This window comes from Leopardus geoffroyi, chromosome C2 (assembly GCF_018350155.1).
Source record: "Leopardus geoffroyi isolate Oge1 chromosome C2, O.geoffroyi_Oge1_pat1.0, whole genome shotgun sequence".
NCBI lineage: Eukaryota > Metazoa > Chordata > Mammalia > Carnivora > Felidae > Leopardus > Leopardus geoffroyi.
The window spans coordinates 109,779,641-109,799,937 of NC_059333.1; the positions used below are offsets into that span (position 1 = coordinate 109,779,641).

Consider the following 20,297-nt stretch of genomic DNA (forward strand, 5'->3'; position numbering starts at 1 on the left):
TTATATTATATATTATATTATATTAGTGGATATATTATATGATATATAATATAATAGCCCTGCATACTATTTTTCTTTTGATAACCAAGCTCACTGATATAGGACTTCATTAGAAAAAAGACTGGCTCTAGAAATATCAGTGAAGGGGAAAAATAGAAGGGTTATTTTAGAAAGAAGTGAGCTAATTCCCTACCTCTCTGGAGAGCATGTTCTTTTTCTCTTGAGTCACCTGATGTGTAGAAGCCAAGGAGGACAACTTCTTGGCTCTTATCAAAACTTCACAGTTAGGCCCACAGAATTTGAATGCTGGAATCTTAAAGATGATATACAGTCTAAATCAACCTGCTCATTTTATAAATAAGAAAACTACATGCCTTTTAAAGGGCCACAGGTAGTAAGTGGCAGAACTGGGACACTGAAAGAGAGTTAGTGACTCACTGCAGTGGCAAATCCATGGTGTCGCTTCACAGGGTACCAACCTCCCTGCTGTTTTTGGTGGTGTTGACCTTTCAGAAAAAAACACACAGAGCCACAGTGCTGGCTGCCAGGGATTGCCACCACCCAATGAGCCCAGATTAGAAAAGACAGCAGGCTTGAAGCAATGACAGGAAAGACAGATGAACCAACCATTTTGTTCTGTTTTGTTTCTAGTGAATCTTCTGTTCATGTCAATATTAATTTAAATGCTGACATGTTGCTTCTAGAGAATGTTCTACTAATAAGTAAAGGTTTAATGGTGGTTTTAAAAAAGTGCTGTTCTAGCACTTGTAACAGAACCAAGCAAACTCTGCCTTTTATCAGATTTAACTGTTACTTACTTGCTTCTTTCTTTAGATTGTGAGCTCCTGGCTCCAGGGCCACATTTTATTCATCTATATCCTTTACAGTGTTTATTTAGCACAATGATTTGCACGTTGCAGCTGCTCAATAAAATGCTTATTGAACTGGCTCTTGTCAATGTACCTGTGTTTTTATTTTGAAACACAAAAGCAGGAAAGATGAAGCAATGAAATGAATCTTTGTAGTTTTTGATAAGTAATGCCGCGGCTCAGTGGTCATGATTTACAAACAGGGCCACATCACAGTTATATCACAGGAAGTTGTGTCCTGAGAAACTAACAAAATAACATCAAATCTAAAACACAAGAAAAGGAATGCTTTCTGTTGTTATTCTTGTACATTTTTCTTTCTCTTTAGAGGTTTATGTTCTATTGACACTAAGTGAATAATCATGTTACTGGAAATAAAATCATTATAGATATATATCTAAGTAATTTTGCCAAAGGATATTACATTCTAAGTTTATCACTCTTACTATCTGATAATATGACATATTTGAAATTCTTTACAAACTGGTACCAAAGACCCAGAGAACACAATGTTTGGGATAATTTTGGAAACACTAGGCACTCAGAAACCCCATGAACCAAGCTTTTCAAATTTAAATCCCTGTCCTTTGCAGTAGCTGCCTGCTCAAATGGGCAGAAGGCTCTTTTAGTGAAATGATTAAATCAGGTAGATCACATACAGACTTCCAGGACTTTCTCAATGTTTTGAATCTGTTAAACAGAGAGCAGCGGAGAGCTGTTATATAACTTCACCGACCATGATGGTGAAACGCTTGGATGTGACACTCTCTACCTTAGCAGTTGAGTTCACTTCATCAGCATGATCACAAACCACTATTGTATCATTTATTAACCCCAGAAACATTGAGGAAGGGTCTACATTCTGTTCATCAGTGTTCAGGCTCTGGTGACACAAACACCTGGTTTCTGCTTTCAACAAGGACTAGGGCAGGCACAAGGTGAAGAGAAAAATGCAGTGGGGTGCTATGAATAAGGAAGTAATGTTCTAGTTGAGTCCAACAATATATAGGCTTCTGTTAGATGAACAAGGACAGAAAGGGTGATCCACAGTAAGGGACAAGGAGGAAGAAAAGATGGAAGAATGACCTAGAGTTATTCCTATAGCTGGAGGTTCGGGCAATGCTGGGAGGGTGGGCAGGGTGAATCTAAAGGAATTCTGGAAAGCTAATGGGAGGAATGCAGAGCCTTGTACCATGAGATAGGCAATAGGGATATATTGAAAGGTTTTCATCAGGAAATAACACGACTTATTCTGTGTCTTTAAAAAATCTCTAGGGTATTAGTAAGGAGAATGAGCTGAAGGAAAGTAAGATGATTGGTGATAAGATTAGGAAAAAATTAGTAATAACTTTGGTGAACAATGAGACATGCCTGAATTTACTCAGTGACCATGGAGATAGTAAGATGGAGATCCCCTAGCAATACCTATATAATCTTTAATTAGCAGCTGGTAGATGTAAACTTTTGGTTTTGAATGGGGATCTGGAGTAGATATTACTGTAGATGTCAGAGATGAGAGAAAGAGATCAGTCTAGAATGGTGAGTCCCTGATTTCTGTGTTGATAACAATAAGATGAAAGTTGCTGGAAAATATGGGGCAATATGAGGATATGGGGAGAAAGATGATCAAATTTTGTCCCAAATGGAAAATTCTGTGTTTGTAGGGTCTGTGGAACACCTATGTAGAGATGTTTCATGGGTAGCTAGACATGTGGGTTGAAAACAAATCTGGGCCAGGTACAAATATTCAGTGGTCATAATGACGGTAGAAGATGCCAAGAAGCATATGAGTTTGCCCAGTGAGGGGAAAAACAAACAAACAAACAAACAAAAACAGGTCCAGAAGCTTATTACTTGGTTAATTGACTGAATTAATTCAAATGGATTGTTGTCTTGAAAATATAATGCATCTACAATACCCTACAATATAAACCCTATATAATCCATAGTTTTTCCCATCCCTGTCCCATCAATTGTGGGCATGGGTACCTATTTCTCCTGCAAGACCTTAGGAGTGAGGACTTGAGCATCTGAAAATGTAGTTCTCTGAGAGGTAACTACAAACTACGTGAACAAAGCAGAAGCAGTAGATGTGTCTGCCTGCACACAGTGAGGATTTGAATTTGGTATACATAAAAAAGGAAGGAGAACATAGTGACTTTATTACTACTACACAATTACAAAATAGGTCTGAAACTTTCACTCCAAGAAACCTCAAAAAAATATAAGGAACTGTCATGACATTGTATCCCACAGTCCTAATGGTTTGACGTGATCACTGTCAAAAGTGCTTCCAATATTTTGGAAAACAAAAAATAAATTTTAAACCTAAACTGCCAAATTAAAAGCATCACCCTGTAAAAAGAAAATGACACAAAACTAAATACGAAGAGTATCATTAACCAAAAGGAACTAACACTAACTCAGAGGTTCTCACTTGAAGTTGGGGGGTAGTACTTAAAAAGAATCCAATACCTGGGTCCCCACCCACAGGCAAGTACATCACAGGCAAGGGTAGTGAGATTGGGGCCTCAGTACTATTTCTAGGGCTCCCCAGGTGACTCCCCTGTACAGCCAGAATTTAGAACCCTTGGACTCAGTACACAGGCAGAAGAAGAGAAAGGAAAAGAAACTAGTCTGACATGGCAGAGAAGACCTTAGAAGCCATACTGCACTTATGATGACTATCAGAAGCTCATGGGAAGGACCCAAAATGTTCTGTTGACCTATGCGTGCTACTGAGCAAACATTCATTAAAACAGTGTACACAGCTTTCACTTGTGATTATTGTAAGGGAAAAGGACTCAAGAGAAAAGCAACACATATGATGAAAGGGAATGAAAAATGCAAACTATATTACGAAATAATTGTAGAACTTTGGACTACATTAAGTTCAAAAGAAAACATGAAGCCATAACTCAACAACTATTTTTAAAATTATGAAAAAGTCTTCTGGTGTCATATGGATGCAGGCTATATTAGCTATTTTCAGAAACACTATTTAACAATATTTCTCTGTAGATATTTCACACAGTACTAACAATTATTAAATGTAAGTATATGCATCTTAAAGAAAAAAATTCAGACTTACAAGAAACTTCTCAGTTTATAAGTTTACCCACCGAATATTCTTTTTGATGACTTTTTTGTGGGTCTCTTGAAATAGGGTTTCACAACCAATTACAACACAAACCATATGCACCCACTCTTCTTCCTTCTTTGCCAGCTAGGACACTAAATGTTCTCTGACATTTGCAGCCCTGTTTTTAGCACCAGACAATACATTTACTGCAGTATAAACCCAGAGGTCAGCAAAGGAAATCAATCTCTCTTTCATGGCACCTGACAGGTTCAAAATGCTGTACAGAGATTGAACGTATTGGCATTTTCACTTAGGAATTTTGTCCAACCTGTACCTAGTTAACTGAGAACAGAACAGCCTGTCATCAAACAGTCTCACATCACTTTGTACACTTCCTGGCACATTTCCCTCCTAGTGGTAGAGTTTATTATATATGTCTTTCTTACCTTCTGCTGTTGTAATGTAATGTAATGTAATGTAATATAATATAATATAATATAATATAATATAATATAATATAATATAATCAAAGTTCACTTGTGATTCTCCCAGTTCCCAATGAAACCTGGACTTAGTGTTCTACAATATTAGTTTAGTAAATGAATAAATGAAAGAATAAATGAATACATGAATAATAAACCAAGCACCTCACTGTCATGTTATTTTGTTGGCTACCACACGGATCAAGTTAGTATATTTCTTTTTTATTCGCTCACTCACTCTTTAACTCAGTTTTAACTGAAAACCTTCCATGTGTTCAGCATGCTGCTGAGCAGCCAAAAGGAATAGCCCCTGTTCTCTAGAAGTTAAGAGCCCAGCAAGAAAAAGTCAACATAAGCAGCTCTAGGGCTCTATGTGCACAAACATACAAGTTGATGCATGTTAATATGTTAGACATACTGAGTTAGACACACCCATTTAGTTGAAAAATAAACACTAAGCTGATGTTAACATGAAGCACCAATGCCACTGATAAGCAGGGATTAAGAGCATTTGAAGGCAACTCCCATTATCTCTTATTTGGCTGCCACAAGTTTGAGGGGCGTGTCACACGGAGCAGTCTAGAAGGGGATGGAGTTGTGGGATGACTGACCCATAGAAAACAGGTGGGGCTGTGGGCAGGAGATAATTCCGAGTTCCACAAGTGTGGCCTCAGAGAAAACTTGCAGGAGCTCTGGGTTACCTAGGCTAAGGTGTTCTTGAGAAACTTGTCCACAAAGTAGAGGAAATAGGTAATAATATGAGAGGAAACCAAAGAAATGAGGTAGCCTGAGGCCACCATAATAAAAAAAAAATTTAATTTTGCTTAAATCTTTGACCCACCTTTAGTATGATATTCTTGGATGCTCTTAGAGGTATTCACTCCATTGAAGGAGGATATTGTACTTTTTTAACATTAACATTGAGTCAGGTTCTTTTCCTTAACCCAACAATGAGAGGGGAAAAGCCCCTTTTCTGAATGAACATATAGCAAACTGGAATATACATACTCATCCTTGTCCACCTTTTCTCGGAGCTTCTTTAGTTGTTTATTTTGGCCAAACTTCAAGTTTTGAATTATGTTCTCAAAGTATTCATCTTCCTTGTAGTTCAACTATATTACATAAAAGGTTTTGGGAAAAATAGTCAAAATTTCTGCTAAAAAAACATAGGGAACATTTTCTTAAATTGTATCAGTTAATAAAGTTAACGGAGAGCATTAAAACTTACCAAAGAAGGATTTAATTCCATTTAGCCTAGTTCTATATAATAGGTCACTGTCGCTCTAACTAAATCGCTACTTTAGTCTATTCTTCTGTAACTAATCAAATGAACCGAGTGTCAGACAAGCTTTCCTATATTGATAGTAACCCTTACATGACAGATAAGAGCACATTCCGTTTTAGCACCTACAATGTACCAGGCACTGTTCTCAGCAGTTTATATATTACATGTTTTTAATCCTTATAATAATCTTATGAAGATGGGTTGTTATTGCCATTTTAAAGCTGAGGAAACCAAGGCAATTAAGTCACTTGCCCAAGTTAGTGAATGGTGGAGCTGGGATTCGAACCCAAGAAGTTCCCTGTGGGTCTATGTTCTTAGCCATCAGACTCCTGCCACAAAGGCCCCCAGGACTCAGATGCTGCAGCCAGCTCATTTACAAGAAATAGTCAAGCTTTTCTACAAATGTAAAGACAGAAGAGGACACTGTGGCTTGCAAACTCCCATGTTAGACCAGTAATCAATGGATTAGGAATCACTGACATCCCCACTTCTGGGCAAGGATCACCTTGTTGTCACCAGGGTCTCAAGGAGTTGCAGGGACCACAAGATTAGCAACAGGATCCTCAGCTGGGTCTTAAATCAATAGTGTAGTGACTTGAATCAATTCTGTTCTCTTTTCATTGTTACATTACCAGAGGGGAATAAAACCGATTCTGGTTTTCAAATGGTAGGTTTTTGTTTTGTTTTATTTTTTTTTTTTGAATACAGAGGCATAACCTGGTTTTTATCCAGTGGAGGAATAATAGGAAAGCGAAGGGGAACTGAAGACGTGACTTTCCAGGCCTGGACCAGAGGAGATAAGGAGCCTGAGTGCATGTTGCTCATCACTTTGATGTCTACCCCTGGATGCTCTTTAAAGGACACCAGATTTTTCCAGTACTGTTCAATGGAATATATGGAGACCAAGATCACAAAAACCAAATATGAACCAGGCCAGTGAAACAAAAGGCTAAAACTAAAACACAAGTTCTGGCTTCAGTGGAAAAGGCTTTTATATAACAAGACCTTTGGCCTTAGGCTACTTCACATCATTTCGGGCACCCCACAGCTGCAAATGACATCATCACCAGCCCCAGGTATCATTAGCACAGTCTGCATAGAGACTTACCTCGAGGTATTCATTATTCAGTTTGTTGTCATTTGAAATAATGTCATCAGGATAGCCAATTCTTTCTTTAATTGCTAAGGCCTATGAAAATTAAAATATTGAATATAAGGATAATTCTATAGCTTTCAAATGCAAACATTATATATATTTTTTTAAATGCAAACATTATAATTTGCCCATGACTGCCAATTGAATAACCTGCTCCATACTGTTTACAAAAATAGTATCTGACAACACTTAAATAGAGATCTTTGCAACGGCTTCTCCCTGGAGTTGAAAATAAACAAAAACCGGTTCTGAAATTTAGCTTCTAATACCCTATTCTTATAGGCTCCAGCTTTCCCAAGAAAACCAAAATGAAAACTGACAAGTCATTGTTCCTCATGTATTGTACTTCTATGAAATTTTTCTCTGAAAGGCTTTTTTCTTCCATTTCTTAGGAGGGGTAAGTAATAGTGCTTCCATTCTACCAGCTTATAATTGTCTTTCCATTTCACTGACTTGGCTGAGAAAACAGATATGGGCTTGTAAGTTTAGTGCTAATGTTCTTTCTGAGTATGGAGTCCTGGAGTTTATATGTTCTCTTTTGGTCTCCAAGGCCAGTGTACCTATCTTCCTACAGTTAAATGAATGGCATTATTTAAATGAGTAGAAGACAGGACTTGCCTTGTTGTACTAGCTCATGTTTACCACTTGCTTACTACCCTTGCTAATTTTTATTTTTATTATTTTAAAATTGTTTATTTTTTTATCATTTTATTACTAGTTTACTATTGCAATATCTTTCCATTTTTTATTTCTCTCATTTTTTTCAAAGATATTTGACTTTTGATTCTATCATATTACATTGCTCTTAAATATTTTAATTATGCAGGGCGCCTGGGTGGCTCAGTCAGTGGAATGTCCGACTCTTGGTTTCGGCTCAGGTCATGATCTCACAGTTCGTGAGTTTGAGCCCCGCTTCGGGTTCTGTGCTGATGGTGTGGAGCCTGCTTGGGATCCTCTCTCTCCCTCTTTCTGCCCCTCCCCTGCTCACTTTCTCTCTCTTTCAAAATAAATAAATAAAAACCTAAAAAAGTAATTTAATTATTCTACAAATTTGTTTCATAAGCACAGGATTTCCGCAGCGGATCAGACAGGATATGCGTAAGTCTGTTTTAGGCCAAGCCCATTTTCTCGTAGGTTTCCACACCACTGCCCATTACCATCAGCCCCTTCTCAGAGGTTTTTTATTTTCTAGAAGACACTTCCCCAAAGAGTGTCCTAAGGGACACAAACTCTACAGAATTAGGTCTACATAAAAAGGATTTATTGTCAAATACTTTGGGTAAATACTGTGACAAAAACATTAAGCAGGCTTCTTTACTGCAGCTTAAAATTAGGTAATTGTAAGTGTCCAATTGTAAGCATAAGGAATTAATTTGTCTATTTACTCATTCAATACATATTCAAGCATCTATGATGAGTCAGGTACTTTGTAAGGGGCTGAGAATACAATGCTAGGAAAAAATTTCTCCCCCCAGAGAGCTTACCATAAAGTTCAATGACAGACAATGTAATGAGTGTTAGGTATGGTGCCTTAAAATCATCTCCTAGAAGCATGTAACCTAGTCTAGGATGGGATCAGGAAAGTCTTCCTACAGGAAATGTTCCCTAAATTCTTTGACCGTGAGAGTCTTCTTCAGGGAACCACTTGTGGGTTCAGTGGCTTATGATACTGCCTTGGGAAATGATGATCTAGCATAATCCAGTTGTGCTGCATCAAATAGACCCAGGTCAAGATAGCTAGAACATGAAAGGAGTAGACCCGGCCTGAATTTCTGAGGAATTTCTGAGTCAGTGATGAAAAGACAGATATACTTTGGTGCCTAAATTCTAGACCTAACCTATCTCCAGCTTTGAGAATACTGAAAAAGATAGTCCTTCCACATGATTTAATCCTGGAAAGAACTAGACTGTATCTTGGTTTTTTATTATAGTAGGTTCATAAACTCTTTCTGTATCAGTTTGAAGAATGGTCTGTTCTTCTTGCCATCCCAACTACAGAGGAATTATCAGGTTGCACGTGAATTTTGCTGCCAAAGTATATAGAATTTCCACTGGACATATTCCTTCTAGTTTTATATAGTTATCAAGACAAATGATCGTAGTAAGTTTAAACCTAAGATTTCCTTAGGCATCTGACACCTTTATTCTTTAAAAAAATTTTTTTTAACATTTATTCATTTTTTTGAGAGAGACAGAGCATGAGTCGGGGAGGACAGAGGGAGACACAGAATCTGAAGCAGGTTCCAGGCTCTGAGCTGTCAGTGCAGAGCCTGACGCCAGGCTTAAACCCATGAACCATGAGATCGTGACCTGAGCCAAAGTCGGACATTTAACCGACTAAGCCACCCAGAAGCCCTGACACCTTTGTTCTTATGCAAGATATGAGAAGTCCCAGTAACAGGTGCACAATGGGGTAGATAAGAATAGCTATAACAAGGCTCCTTCAACATGTAGATCACCATGTAATACTCAAATAATGCATCACCTTACACTTACAGAAATTTAGCACTTTTCTCCCTAGGTCATATAAAAGTCTAAATAGGGCATGTTTTCTAAAACTTGAGCTGGAAATCTGCATTAAACATTAAGGGATATTTTTTAGGCTTTAGTAGAGTCCTTTTGCATAAGCTTTATGAAAAGAGAAGTATGAACCATTGATAGTATCTTTCGGTTCTTAACTCGTTCATCTAAGATTTTTCCTTGTTTTCTGAAGACTCCTTAAAAAAAAAAAAAGGAAAATTGGAGATCTTTCAAAGGTTTGAACTGAACATGGACAGTAGGAGCTGGATGCAAAGAGATAATAAAAGGTGAAAAATCATAGAAACAAATCTTTATCCACGAAAACTGTTCCTGGAAACATGACATCTTGAAGGAGCTTGCTTAATTTTATGCAATCCTTGAACTTCTTTCTTCTGAACTTCCTTAAAAGTTGATCTTTGCTTGTAAAGCAATTGTTAGCTAATAGTTAGCTTTGTGTTTCTTTTTACCTTTTCCTCAGCTTTCTTTTTCGTCTCAGCATCCATCCAAGTGAGGTCATCTAAAGTCTGGATAAAAACCTCTCGGATCTGTGTAATCAAATCCTCAACCTAAAATGAAAGGAACAGAAGACAAATTTAGGTCATGAATTAATTCTCTGTAACACAAATTTTAACAAACAGGGCTTTGAGCTGCCTTTATAGGACTCAATAATATGTTAATGCATGTAAATTTATAGACAAACCATGACCTAAACAAATGGATACATGTGGATAATTATGTTTTCAAAGGAATCTTGCTACGATTGACCCTAATGGTGAAATAGGTCTTATATATGCATTAATGAAAAAATTATCTTTAGAATGTAATGGCTTCAGGACGCCTGGGTGTCTCAATCTGACTTTGGCTCAGGTCATGATCTCACCATTAGTGAGTTCGAGCCCTGTGTAGAGCTCTGTGCTGACAGCTCCGGATTCTGTGTCTCCCTCTCTTTCTGCCCTCCCCCACCCGTGCTCTGTCTCTCTTTCTCTCAAAAATAAACATAAAAATAAAAGAACATAATGGTTCCATTATCATAAAAAAAACACATAAAATAGTAGCTGTCATCACTGTTAGTAGTTCAATTAAGCATAAAGTAGCATTTTAATAGTTTCTTTCACTTAGTCTTTAAGTTCCATGGTCTTCATTTCAATAACAATGAAAAATGGAGTACTTTTTTAGATATTTCAAATAAACCCTAAAACCTTACTTTCAAAGGTTTTCAGAAAACTCTAATTCTTGGTCAGTCTTGCCAATAGGAGAATTTACAATTAACTGTATCAACAGAACATGTGAGTGAGTGGGTACTCTGAATACATTGTTTCGGGAAGGGGGACGATTGGTTTTGGACTAGACAACTTTAAGATCAGAAACAGAAGCAGACCTTTTGGGAGAGGGAGGAGGAGAGTGGTTGAGAAATAACCACAAATTGTGATACAGAGATTCTCTGCCAATTAATAAACTTTAGCCCAATTATGAACTATTGTAATTGCCCATTGATGGAAACAATTAACTGATAAGAGTATTGTGCTGAAAACATTACCACATGTTTACTCTCTCCAGCGAATGCAGCTTCCACGTACAGCCTTCCCACAGCATTTTCCATATTCCCATTGACATAGTTTGCACAACGTCTCCACGTTGCTGTCTCTGATGTTGTGCCATAAAGGGCCTAAGGGCGAGAGAAAGGAAATGACATCTGACCACGAGAAGATGGCCAGAGCAAGGTAGAACACATATTTCACAGGGACTCTGTTCTTTATGTCCTCTAAATTCTGCTTCTCCTCACAAGGCATGTTGTCCTTGCCCAAGACAAAAACGTAATCCAACTGGAGCATTTACTTACAAATAATCTGAAAACAAGGTATATTTTCGGCAGCACATCCCAGTGGAACTTTGGGCCGTTACAGGTGAATACCCTTGTAGACAGTTTTAGAAAACAACAACAAAATGGCCCCCCTTCCGGGGCGCCTGGGTGGCGCAGTCGGTTAAGCGTCCGACTTCAGCCAGGTCACGATCTCGCGGTCCGTGAGTTCGAGCCCCGCGTCAGGCTCTGGGCTGATGGCTCAGAGCCTGGAGCCTGTTTCCGATTCTGTGTCTCCCTCTCTCTCTGCCTCTCCCCCGTCCATGCTCTGTCTCTCTCTGTCCCAAAAATAAATAAACGTTGAAAAAAAAAAATTTAAAAAAAATGGCCCCCCTTCCACCAAAACCAAAAAAATATATATAACAGTTACAACTGCATAAACGTAAACACGAAGTAATGTTCAATTTATGTAACAAGGGAGGTATCTGGTATACAAGAAAACACATTTCAGTTTTTTAATAATTTAGCTGAATTTCCAGTACTTAGAAGAACTGTATGTGAATAAATTTAAGTACTAACGAGGGAATTAACTGAGGTAAGGGAAATCGAGCAAAAGACCATTTTTGCAGGCTTTAATTTCAAAACTTTGTCTACATTTTCTTTCAAAGGGTAAATGCTAGAAATGTCAAATAAACAGTGTTTCCTTTCCATAACACCAATCAATACGTTTGCCAGAGTTATTCCTCTTCAATACCTCCTGCCCTCTCCCCTCACCACAGCACTAATAGGATGATTGTTTAAATAATGCAGGTACAGCCTAGTAAAAAGCCTTAAGGTTGTCTCCAGGTAGCTGTACTCTCAGTGGTTTGTCCACATCAATGTAGTCCACCTGTCTGTATGTCTAGTGTGCTACGGGCACCTGAAAATGAAATTTATTCAGATAGACCCCCTTGCAGTTACGTTTGACACAACAAAAAACCAGGCCAGTATTCTCTCACGAACTGCTCAAATAAACAAATGCATCTCCTTCCAGGGCAATTCAATCATGCTGCCAGAGTAGACAATCATGGGATGGCAAAGCCCTTGAAAGCTGGCTTTCCTAGGCAACAGAGCCAAAATATGGGCAAAATAACCAACATTTGGCATTTTGACTCTTGGCAAAGTTCACCACATTCTAGCACATGGCAAGCCTTCATAACCATGTATCTCTTTATGCGTTAAGTCTTAAGAAAAGAGAGATTTTTTCTTCACCTTGCGGAAAGCATTTCTGGACTCCTTGTAGGTTCGGCTGAGGCTGCTTACAAGATCCATTATGAATCGCCAGGACATTAAATTTTGAAGATCTCTGTATAAAAAAACCCACCACCCAGCAACAGAAAAGATGAGGCTGCAAAGCTTCTAAAGAGTGATATTAAATGTAAATTTTGAGGACATAGGCACTCTGACATACCCACCTGGCAGAATATTTGGTAAGAGTGAGCTTAAGTTTGGTTAAATATTCTGGAGCATAAACAACCACCTCTTCTTCATTTGGAATATTAATATTCACAGTTGACATGATTTCATTTGTGAAATTTGACCAGCTGAATGGCTGGAAAAAAGCAGGCATAAAACATTCAGTCATTTTGGATTTCTCTTCTTGGTTCTAAGACTCGATTATGGTTATGGAGTCAGACATGGTTAGGGTGTCATTTGCATCACTATAGAATTACCACAATGGCCAGTTTATTTGCGTGGGATTTTTCCTCCATTGTTTCAATCAGTTCCTGAATAGAAATTAGTTCTGTAGCATGATTATTTAGAGAGCAGCATTCAACCAACAATTTAAGAGCAAAAGCAAAGCCCTTAAGCATAGAGAATATACAGCTAGGAATTAAGCTCGATGTCATCTTCTTGGTCTAACTCACATTAAAAAAAAAAATGAAAAAGAAATTTAGCTTTACAAAATAAAGCTTCCTACATTTATGCAAAAATTTAAATGGGTATAAAGTGTTTATCTTTTAAAGGTGGATATTAAACAATCCATTCAAACACAGTGATACATCTCAGTGGAGATCCTGCTATAAATGAAAGCATACTATTGTAGGAGAGGTACAATAATGTCACAGATACAACACAAATGGTCCAATGAGGCCAAACAACACATTTGAAACTATCAATATTGGGTCTATAGGCATATGCAATTTTTACACTTTGGAGCTGCTAAGAGATGAAATCTTATCTGTTATTCTCTAAATGGTTATTCAACCACCAGTAGATATAAGAAAAAAACACAGATGTGGAGGTACATAAAAATAAAGATCACTAAGTATGTAGTACTATATACTTTTCTTAATTTCCTTTGGTAGTTTGGACCATTGTTTCAAAACATATTTATTAAAACCCTTAACACTTATTATTTTAAGCAGCTTCATGTGAGAAATTCCTAACAATAGGTCATGCCTTTACAAAGTATCCCCCCTCCCTTTTTTTCCTGTAATTAGTGCCAAAGAGAATTCTATCAGTGAATGTGATGGCTTGTAGATTTTCCCATGGATCTTGCTACTTTTCACAATCATGTGTATGAACTTATACACAAGGATACATGCATAGTCCCCAAAAGAGATTATTATGTACTGGCTAATGAATTACAACTGTTTATAAATGGAATCTATGAGACAGATTTTTCTTCTTATTTCTTGTGTTCTATTTCTCCACTATTGCTCGGAACATCTCGATAGATGGCCTTGATGAGAATATGGCAAGTTCCATAAATAAATTATCCTTTTTAAGAGTTAAAAAGAAATCTAGTGGCTTTATTATTTGACTGGCCAAGTCCAATGGCTATACAGTTGTATTTCAGAAGGATTTTCCAGTTTAATGTTTTCCAAACTTTTTGTTACAATAGTCTAATATCATTGCATAGCTGCCTTGAAAGGAATTTTAATTTGAAATTCACTCTAACTAAATATAATACAATGATTTCACATGGTTTTTTTTTTTTTCCCCAGTCTTGTCATCAAGTCAAATGGTTGGTGTCCTCTAAATTCATTTTGACATTCAATTTATTTCAAAAAGTAAATAATCACTGAATTTTAACCAACTATATTTCAATGTTATAATTTTAGAAATGGCACAATAACAGAGCACATAAAACTTGGTACTTACCTTCCCATTGATCTCTAGTGAAAAGTTATTTTGGAGCTGGGCTAATGTCATTTTGTTATAAAGAAGCATTGGATCATTTCGATCTTCAGATTTAGTTGTAGCCTATGGATTTAATTTTTGATCATTGTTTTAGAACTAAGAATGATTTAGAAAAATATAACTCTATATGAAGGAAAAAGAAGTATGGAATAGGTACAACATAATTCAAGCTCTATTTTGTATACTTGTTTAATGGTTAAAATAAATTGATATCAAAAAGAGAAGTGAAATTTAGGAGATTTTAAGTATATTTAGTAATAATCATCACTATTTGGCTGCCATGTCGAATATAAAATTCTTCAAAAATCTTTTTATACTTTGACAACTGCTGAACCACACAGTGTCCACAGGCCTCTTTCTTTTTAAGGGTCATGGCCAGCTCAGTTGTTGCTGTGGTTGTTTTATATGATAACTTTCTCAAATACAGTCTTCTCCAATGCAGCTCTCAAATACTCTCTCCCACCTCCTCATTGCCACTATCCAGAGTCCCAGGTAAAATCCAGACAGGAAAAACAAAAACAAAAACAAACCAAAAACCATAATGACTTCTGCAAGAATTTAAAGCCAGTAAGAGAGAAAATTCCTAGGGCACACCACAGTCATATGAGGAGAGTGCCAGCACCTTCTATTTTCATGACTCCTATCCCACCTAATTAGTTTAACACACTATACTCAACAGCATCCAGTTTTATTTGTTTATTTATTTTTCACTCAACCAAAAAAGAAAATCGTAGTAGCAACTCCTCAACTAGTGGTTGAAATTAGCAAAGTCAATTTTAAGTGAGGAGAGACAAAAGGTAGAAGTTTAATATGGGAATTATTTCTCGGTGACAGTGGCTCCAATTTCCCCTTTAGGTACTTATTTATTCACTACTTAAAAAATTATTTATTGAACATCTCCTGAATGCAATAATTAGCCGGATTCTGTTAGAGATACACAGGTGATTCAAACAAGACTAAGACCTCACCCCAACCTGAATTTAAGAGAGAAGGAAAAACAAAGACACGAATAATTTTGAGGTAAGATACAACTATCACAGAGCTAAGGCTGATCAAAGGATGACATGGTCTGGGAACGGCCAAGTGGTAAAAACCCAGGGTAATAAACTATTCTCCTCTCACCATTCTGTGTCCAGCACAGAATCACATGTAACCCATCCAAACGCCATTCATCCAGCTGCAGCTCCAAGCAAAGTCTGGCTCTGATTGGAGATTTTTGGTCGCATGTAGCTCCAGGAAAGCTAAAATTGCCCTCAAAGATCTTTAGTCTTCAAGATGCTGAGGGCAGTGGCAAGCACATGGGGATTTAGGAACACGGGTTGTTGTTTGCAATGTCAGAGAGAGGTCTGTAGATTCTAGACTGAACCTGACCATGCGTTTAATCAATAACCTTGATACTGCTTAGACAGAATTCACTCCTTGAGACTGCAGACTCTTGTCAGAGACAAGTCAGACAAGAAAGTGCCAATTCACGCCTGGGTGGCTCAGTCCGTTAAGTGTCTGACTTCAGCTCAGGTCACGATCTCACGGTCCGTGAGTTCGAGCCCCGTGTCGGGCTCTGTACTGATAGCTCAGAGCCTGGAGCCTGCTTCAGATTCTGTGTCTCCTCCTCTCTCTGACCCTCCCCCGTTCATGCTCTGTCTCTCTCTGTCTCAAAAATAAATAAACATTAAAAAAAAAAAAAATTAAAAAAAAAGAAAGTGCCAATTCAGACTCCAAGGGTTCATCTGAAACTAGAGGAAACTCAGGAAAACACCCTGTGGGCTTTGCTGCTAAACCTTGCCTGTCAGACCCTTTGAGCCAACCTGGTGGTCTGAACTCAACATCACACTGTCATGTGGTCATATTCAGGGACTAGTATTTCTAAGCAAAAGGACAGTCAATCTCTGTGATCACCTTAAACTTTAAAATAAAGCAAAGGAAAACTATACATAGCAATTGCATGTGCCCTGAATCTCAAGGACATTTCAACAAATGACTGCAAATAGGCTTTTGGTATAATCCACTTATAATAAGTAATTAAGTGTATCTAGTTTAATATTTGCCAAACTTAGTATGCCTCCTGACTATCAGGAACCCAGTTTACTACAAAATTCTACAGTTTCAAAGGTCCTCATAAAGTCAATGATTCATTACTGAGCTATGCATTCTTACCAGTTGGTTACAAAGTTGCACATTTTACCTTTAAAATATGATAGAGAGGAGAAAAGAAAAAAAGAGTGGTGAAAATTTAGTGTATTAAAGAAAATGTGTTTTACATTGGCAATTTCTTTTTCCAATTCCATAACTCTCTTCATTTCCAAAGAGAGTTGGTTTTCATCGATGGGCAGTCCTTTCTCCTTACGAATCAATCTGGCCACAGAAATCATAAAATCCACGTATGCTATACAAGCCTGCAAGAAATAAATAACAATGAACTGTCGGAGAACATTCTAAATATTTAGCATGACGATTTAACTTAAAATTTATTAATTTTTGGTAACACATAAAGCGCAGTAAAACAGATATCATTTTCTAAATCCTAAAAGAAATGACCTGCCCAGGGGCGCCTGGGTGGCTCTGTCGGTGAAGTGTCTAACTTCGGCTCAGGTCATGATCTCAAGGTTCATGAATTTAAGCCCCACATCAGGCTCTGTGCTGACAGCTTGGAGCCTGGAGCCTGCTTCAGATTCTGTGTTTCCCTCTCTCTCTGCCCCTTCCCCACTTGTGCTCTGTCTCTCAAAAATAAATAAACATTAAAAAAAATTAAAAAAAAAAAGAAAAAGAAAAAGAAATGACCTGCACAAATTCTTAGAAAGTCATCATGTGTTTGAATTAGAGCAGAACAAAAAAAGTATCATTTGAAGGTACTAAGTAATTTATCACTATTTGATTTGGGAATTCTATAATTTTCTATTCATTATCAAGTTATTTTAAATTGCCTTACTAAGAATGCAGTTGCAAAAACACTTGATAAGCAATAACCTAGCATTTTTTCTTGAATAATAATAAATTCTTTTACTGAATTCCATTCTCAGATTTTCTATGCTTATGTATGTCCTTTTCAAATATTCTTGAAGAGATGGCCACAAACTCATATAACATTATCAGGACATCTTTAGATCTTTTCTTTGGCCAAGCATTTGTTTTTTTGTTTATTTTTGTTGTTTTTGCTGCTGTTGTTGTCTAAGCAGCAAATGAGACTGTGTGCTCATAATTTGGCTCACAATGTAAAATTTCTATATCTGGATATTTGAGCTTTTCTAAGGACTTAAATTCTTTCCATTTTATCTTCACATACATTTTAACTTTGAGAAGGTAAGCCATAAACTAGTTATATTATCAACCTTTTACAGACTATATAATGCCTTACTCAAATTCAGAGTGGCATCAACACCAGGAAATGGAATACCACTTATGTAGATTTCAACCCATTGCTATTCAGCCATTATTATCCATCAGCAATTAAAATAAATTATGATCCCACCCCGTAAAATTTACTCAAAATTCAAGTTCCTAGCACCAGCTTAATGACAAACAGACAACCATGATTAGGGAAGTCATGCCACACAAGTTTGCGGTTAATGGGCACTTCTGTGCTTCTAATACTCAGTCACAGGGTAAATACGAAGGGAGGTTATACAGTGCTTAACACTTTGTAGTTTCAAGAGGGTTTAATATCCTTACTTATTGATTATCAGTCAAAGGAGCACACTTATATTCACTGTGAGTACAAGAGGCGCATCTGAATTTGTAGTGACTCATTAAGAGGATCAAACATAAAACCTACAGACAAATAAAAAAATATTTTATCAAGCAAGATGTACAGGTATTATCAATTTGAAAATCAAGAGGACCACTTAAAGTAAGGTTTAGATACTGGCATTCTATGACCTTCACTAAATGCTAAGTAAACAGTTCCCCAGGGAGAGGGTTTCTCTTTTCATGGATACCCCGTGATGCTGGGGTATCCAGCTAGCATCTCTATTCTTGGAACTGCTACTCAATAGAACAAACTATTTTTTCAGCTGTGAGCCTGTATTAAAAACCTAATCACTAAGGCAACAGGGATAAAAGGATGTTTTTATGTATATTCTCACCAAGTCATTCTTTTCCTATTAAAAGGTAATCAGAATTCTTGTTTCCCTTTGAAGTAAACAAATATGTCTGATTTCACATCTCACGGGACCAACTATTCCAAAGTATAAGCATGCAGCGTTTTGAATTAACCATATTTCTAATCATATAAATTCATCTGCATTCAGCAGGGAATTACTACTGACTATGAAGGAAATGGTAATTTGAATTTTCCAGTATCAGTCTGCTGAGATTCCTTTTGATTTTGTGGGATGCTTTTTTTGGTAATGAGGTAAGAAAGCAATAACAAGAACGTTCTCCTGCCCTTCACTGATGCTGCAAACTGGTTCTACTCCAGTATCTTTATCTTTACAGGTTCATTTAAAGACTCTAGAACTTGGCATAAGGCAAGCACAAGAACTCTGGATGGTGCTTCCAGTCTGCTGAGCTGGTAAGGTTTCCCAGAAAACTGGAAGCATATGATATCACCAATCTCTGGGATTCTTGAATATTTAATACAGCTACATGGAATACACTATCTCCTTTAATGAGCTCCATTACCTGGCAACTACTCCAATGTGACTGATTAAAATGTGTGTCTTAGTATCTTGATTATCTTTCCTGGCTTCCAAATTTATCTAGTAGCTGTCAGAACCCAAGCTTACTCCTGCTGTTAAATCCTTTTTACAAGATGTGATTCTACTCTAAGGTTTTAATACTCTTCCCTGAGATACTTATAGATATGTAATATGTCAAATGATAGTAATTGTCATGATTTGGGGAGAAAGTAATCAACGTATATTTTAACATTTAAATAGTACATTGGCCAGGATATTTTTAAAATTGAAATTCAATTTTTCTTTTTTGTTACTGAAAGAGCAATTAGTTACTAGGACAAGGGTCACAGCCAGTGGTCACAAGGTGGCCTTGTTTAAGCCTTCACACAGTGAATCCTTTATGTGAAAAAGAATCGGGGCGCCTGGGTGGCTCTTTCTGTTGAGCATCTGACCTCGGCTCAGGTCTGATCTCACTGTTTGTGAGTTCGAGCCCCACATCAGGCTCTGTGCTGATAGCTCAGAGCCTGGAGCCTGCTTTGGATTCTGTGTCTCCCTCTCTGTCTCTGATCCTCTCCCACTCACACTCTGTGTGTGTCTCTCTCTCAAAAATACATAAACATCAAAAAACTTTTTTTTAAAAAAAGAATCCACCTAAATATCTACAGAGCCCTCCTTTTAAAAATAAAACTTTGTACATCCCAATTCCTATAATAGCAGGTTCAGAGATGATCATTGGTTTCACATGGTTTTATGGTAAAATTCGTAATAATAGCTTTGTGAATTTTTAAATTACATATTATCAATGGGACGATATTTACTAACATCCAAGACCATGAATTGTCACTCTAATTAGAACTATCTTCATTTTGCAGGACCAAAAAATGGTACTTATAAATTGGCTCCGTTCAGAAATTGGGCTTCTCCTGCTTAGAACAAAGCTGGTATTTGTTGGTTGCCAAAGAGAAAAAGAGCAATGACATATTACTATTGCCCTTCAAAATTTAGCATCTTTGTTTATGAACAACAGCAAGACCCAGGGAGGAACAGATAGCTTTCTAGTTAGATTGGCTGATATTTGGGTACCTGAGGGCAACAACAACCTAAGGATCAGGGTTTCGCTTCCAAAGATTCTGTCCTGGGACACCCAGCTCTTACCAATTTTCTGCGTTCCCTTTTCTAGAGGAGTCATGTGGAGATGACTGAGAAGCCATCGAACTGTGCTATTCTTATCCACTGATGCCCAGGGATTTTTTTTTTTTGAAGTTTTCCTCACTTTTTTTTTTAATTTTATTTTTTCTTTTTTAAA

The 20,297-nt window shown here is 37.2% G+C and overlaps 1 protein-coding gene across 5 annotated transcripts in view; it reads right to left on the reverse strand.

The window, feature by feature from the left end:
• MME (membrane metalloendopeptidase) overlaps positions 1-20,297 on the reverse strand; it is a 99,467-nt gene that overhangs the window by 31,711 nt on the left and 47,459 nt on the right. For all 5 annotated transcript variants that reach the window (XM_045503198.1, XM_045503199.1, XM_045503201.1 and 2 more), the window contains exons 9-16: positions 16,637-16,771; positions 14,340-14,441; positions 12,647-12,783; positions 12,444-12,537; positions 10,932-11,060; positions 9,862-9,960; positions 6,827-6,907; positions 5,442-5,545 (exon numbers count right to left, since the gene is read on the reverse strand). In XM_045503198.1, coding sequence (XP_045359154.1) covers positions 5,442-5,545; positions 6,827-6,907; positions 9,862-9,960; positions 10,932-11,060; positions 12,444-12,537; positions 12,647-12,783; positions 14,340-14,441; positions 16,637-16,771 — 881 coding nt within the window. The remainder of the gene's footprint in view (positions 1-5,441; positions 5,546-6,826; positions 6,908-9,861; positions 9,961-10,931; positions 11,061-12,443; positions 12,538-12,646; positions 12,784-14,339; positions 14,442-16,636; positions 16,772-20,297) is intronic.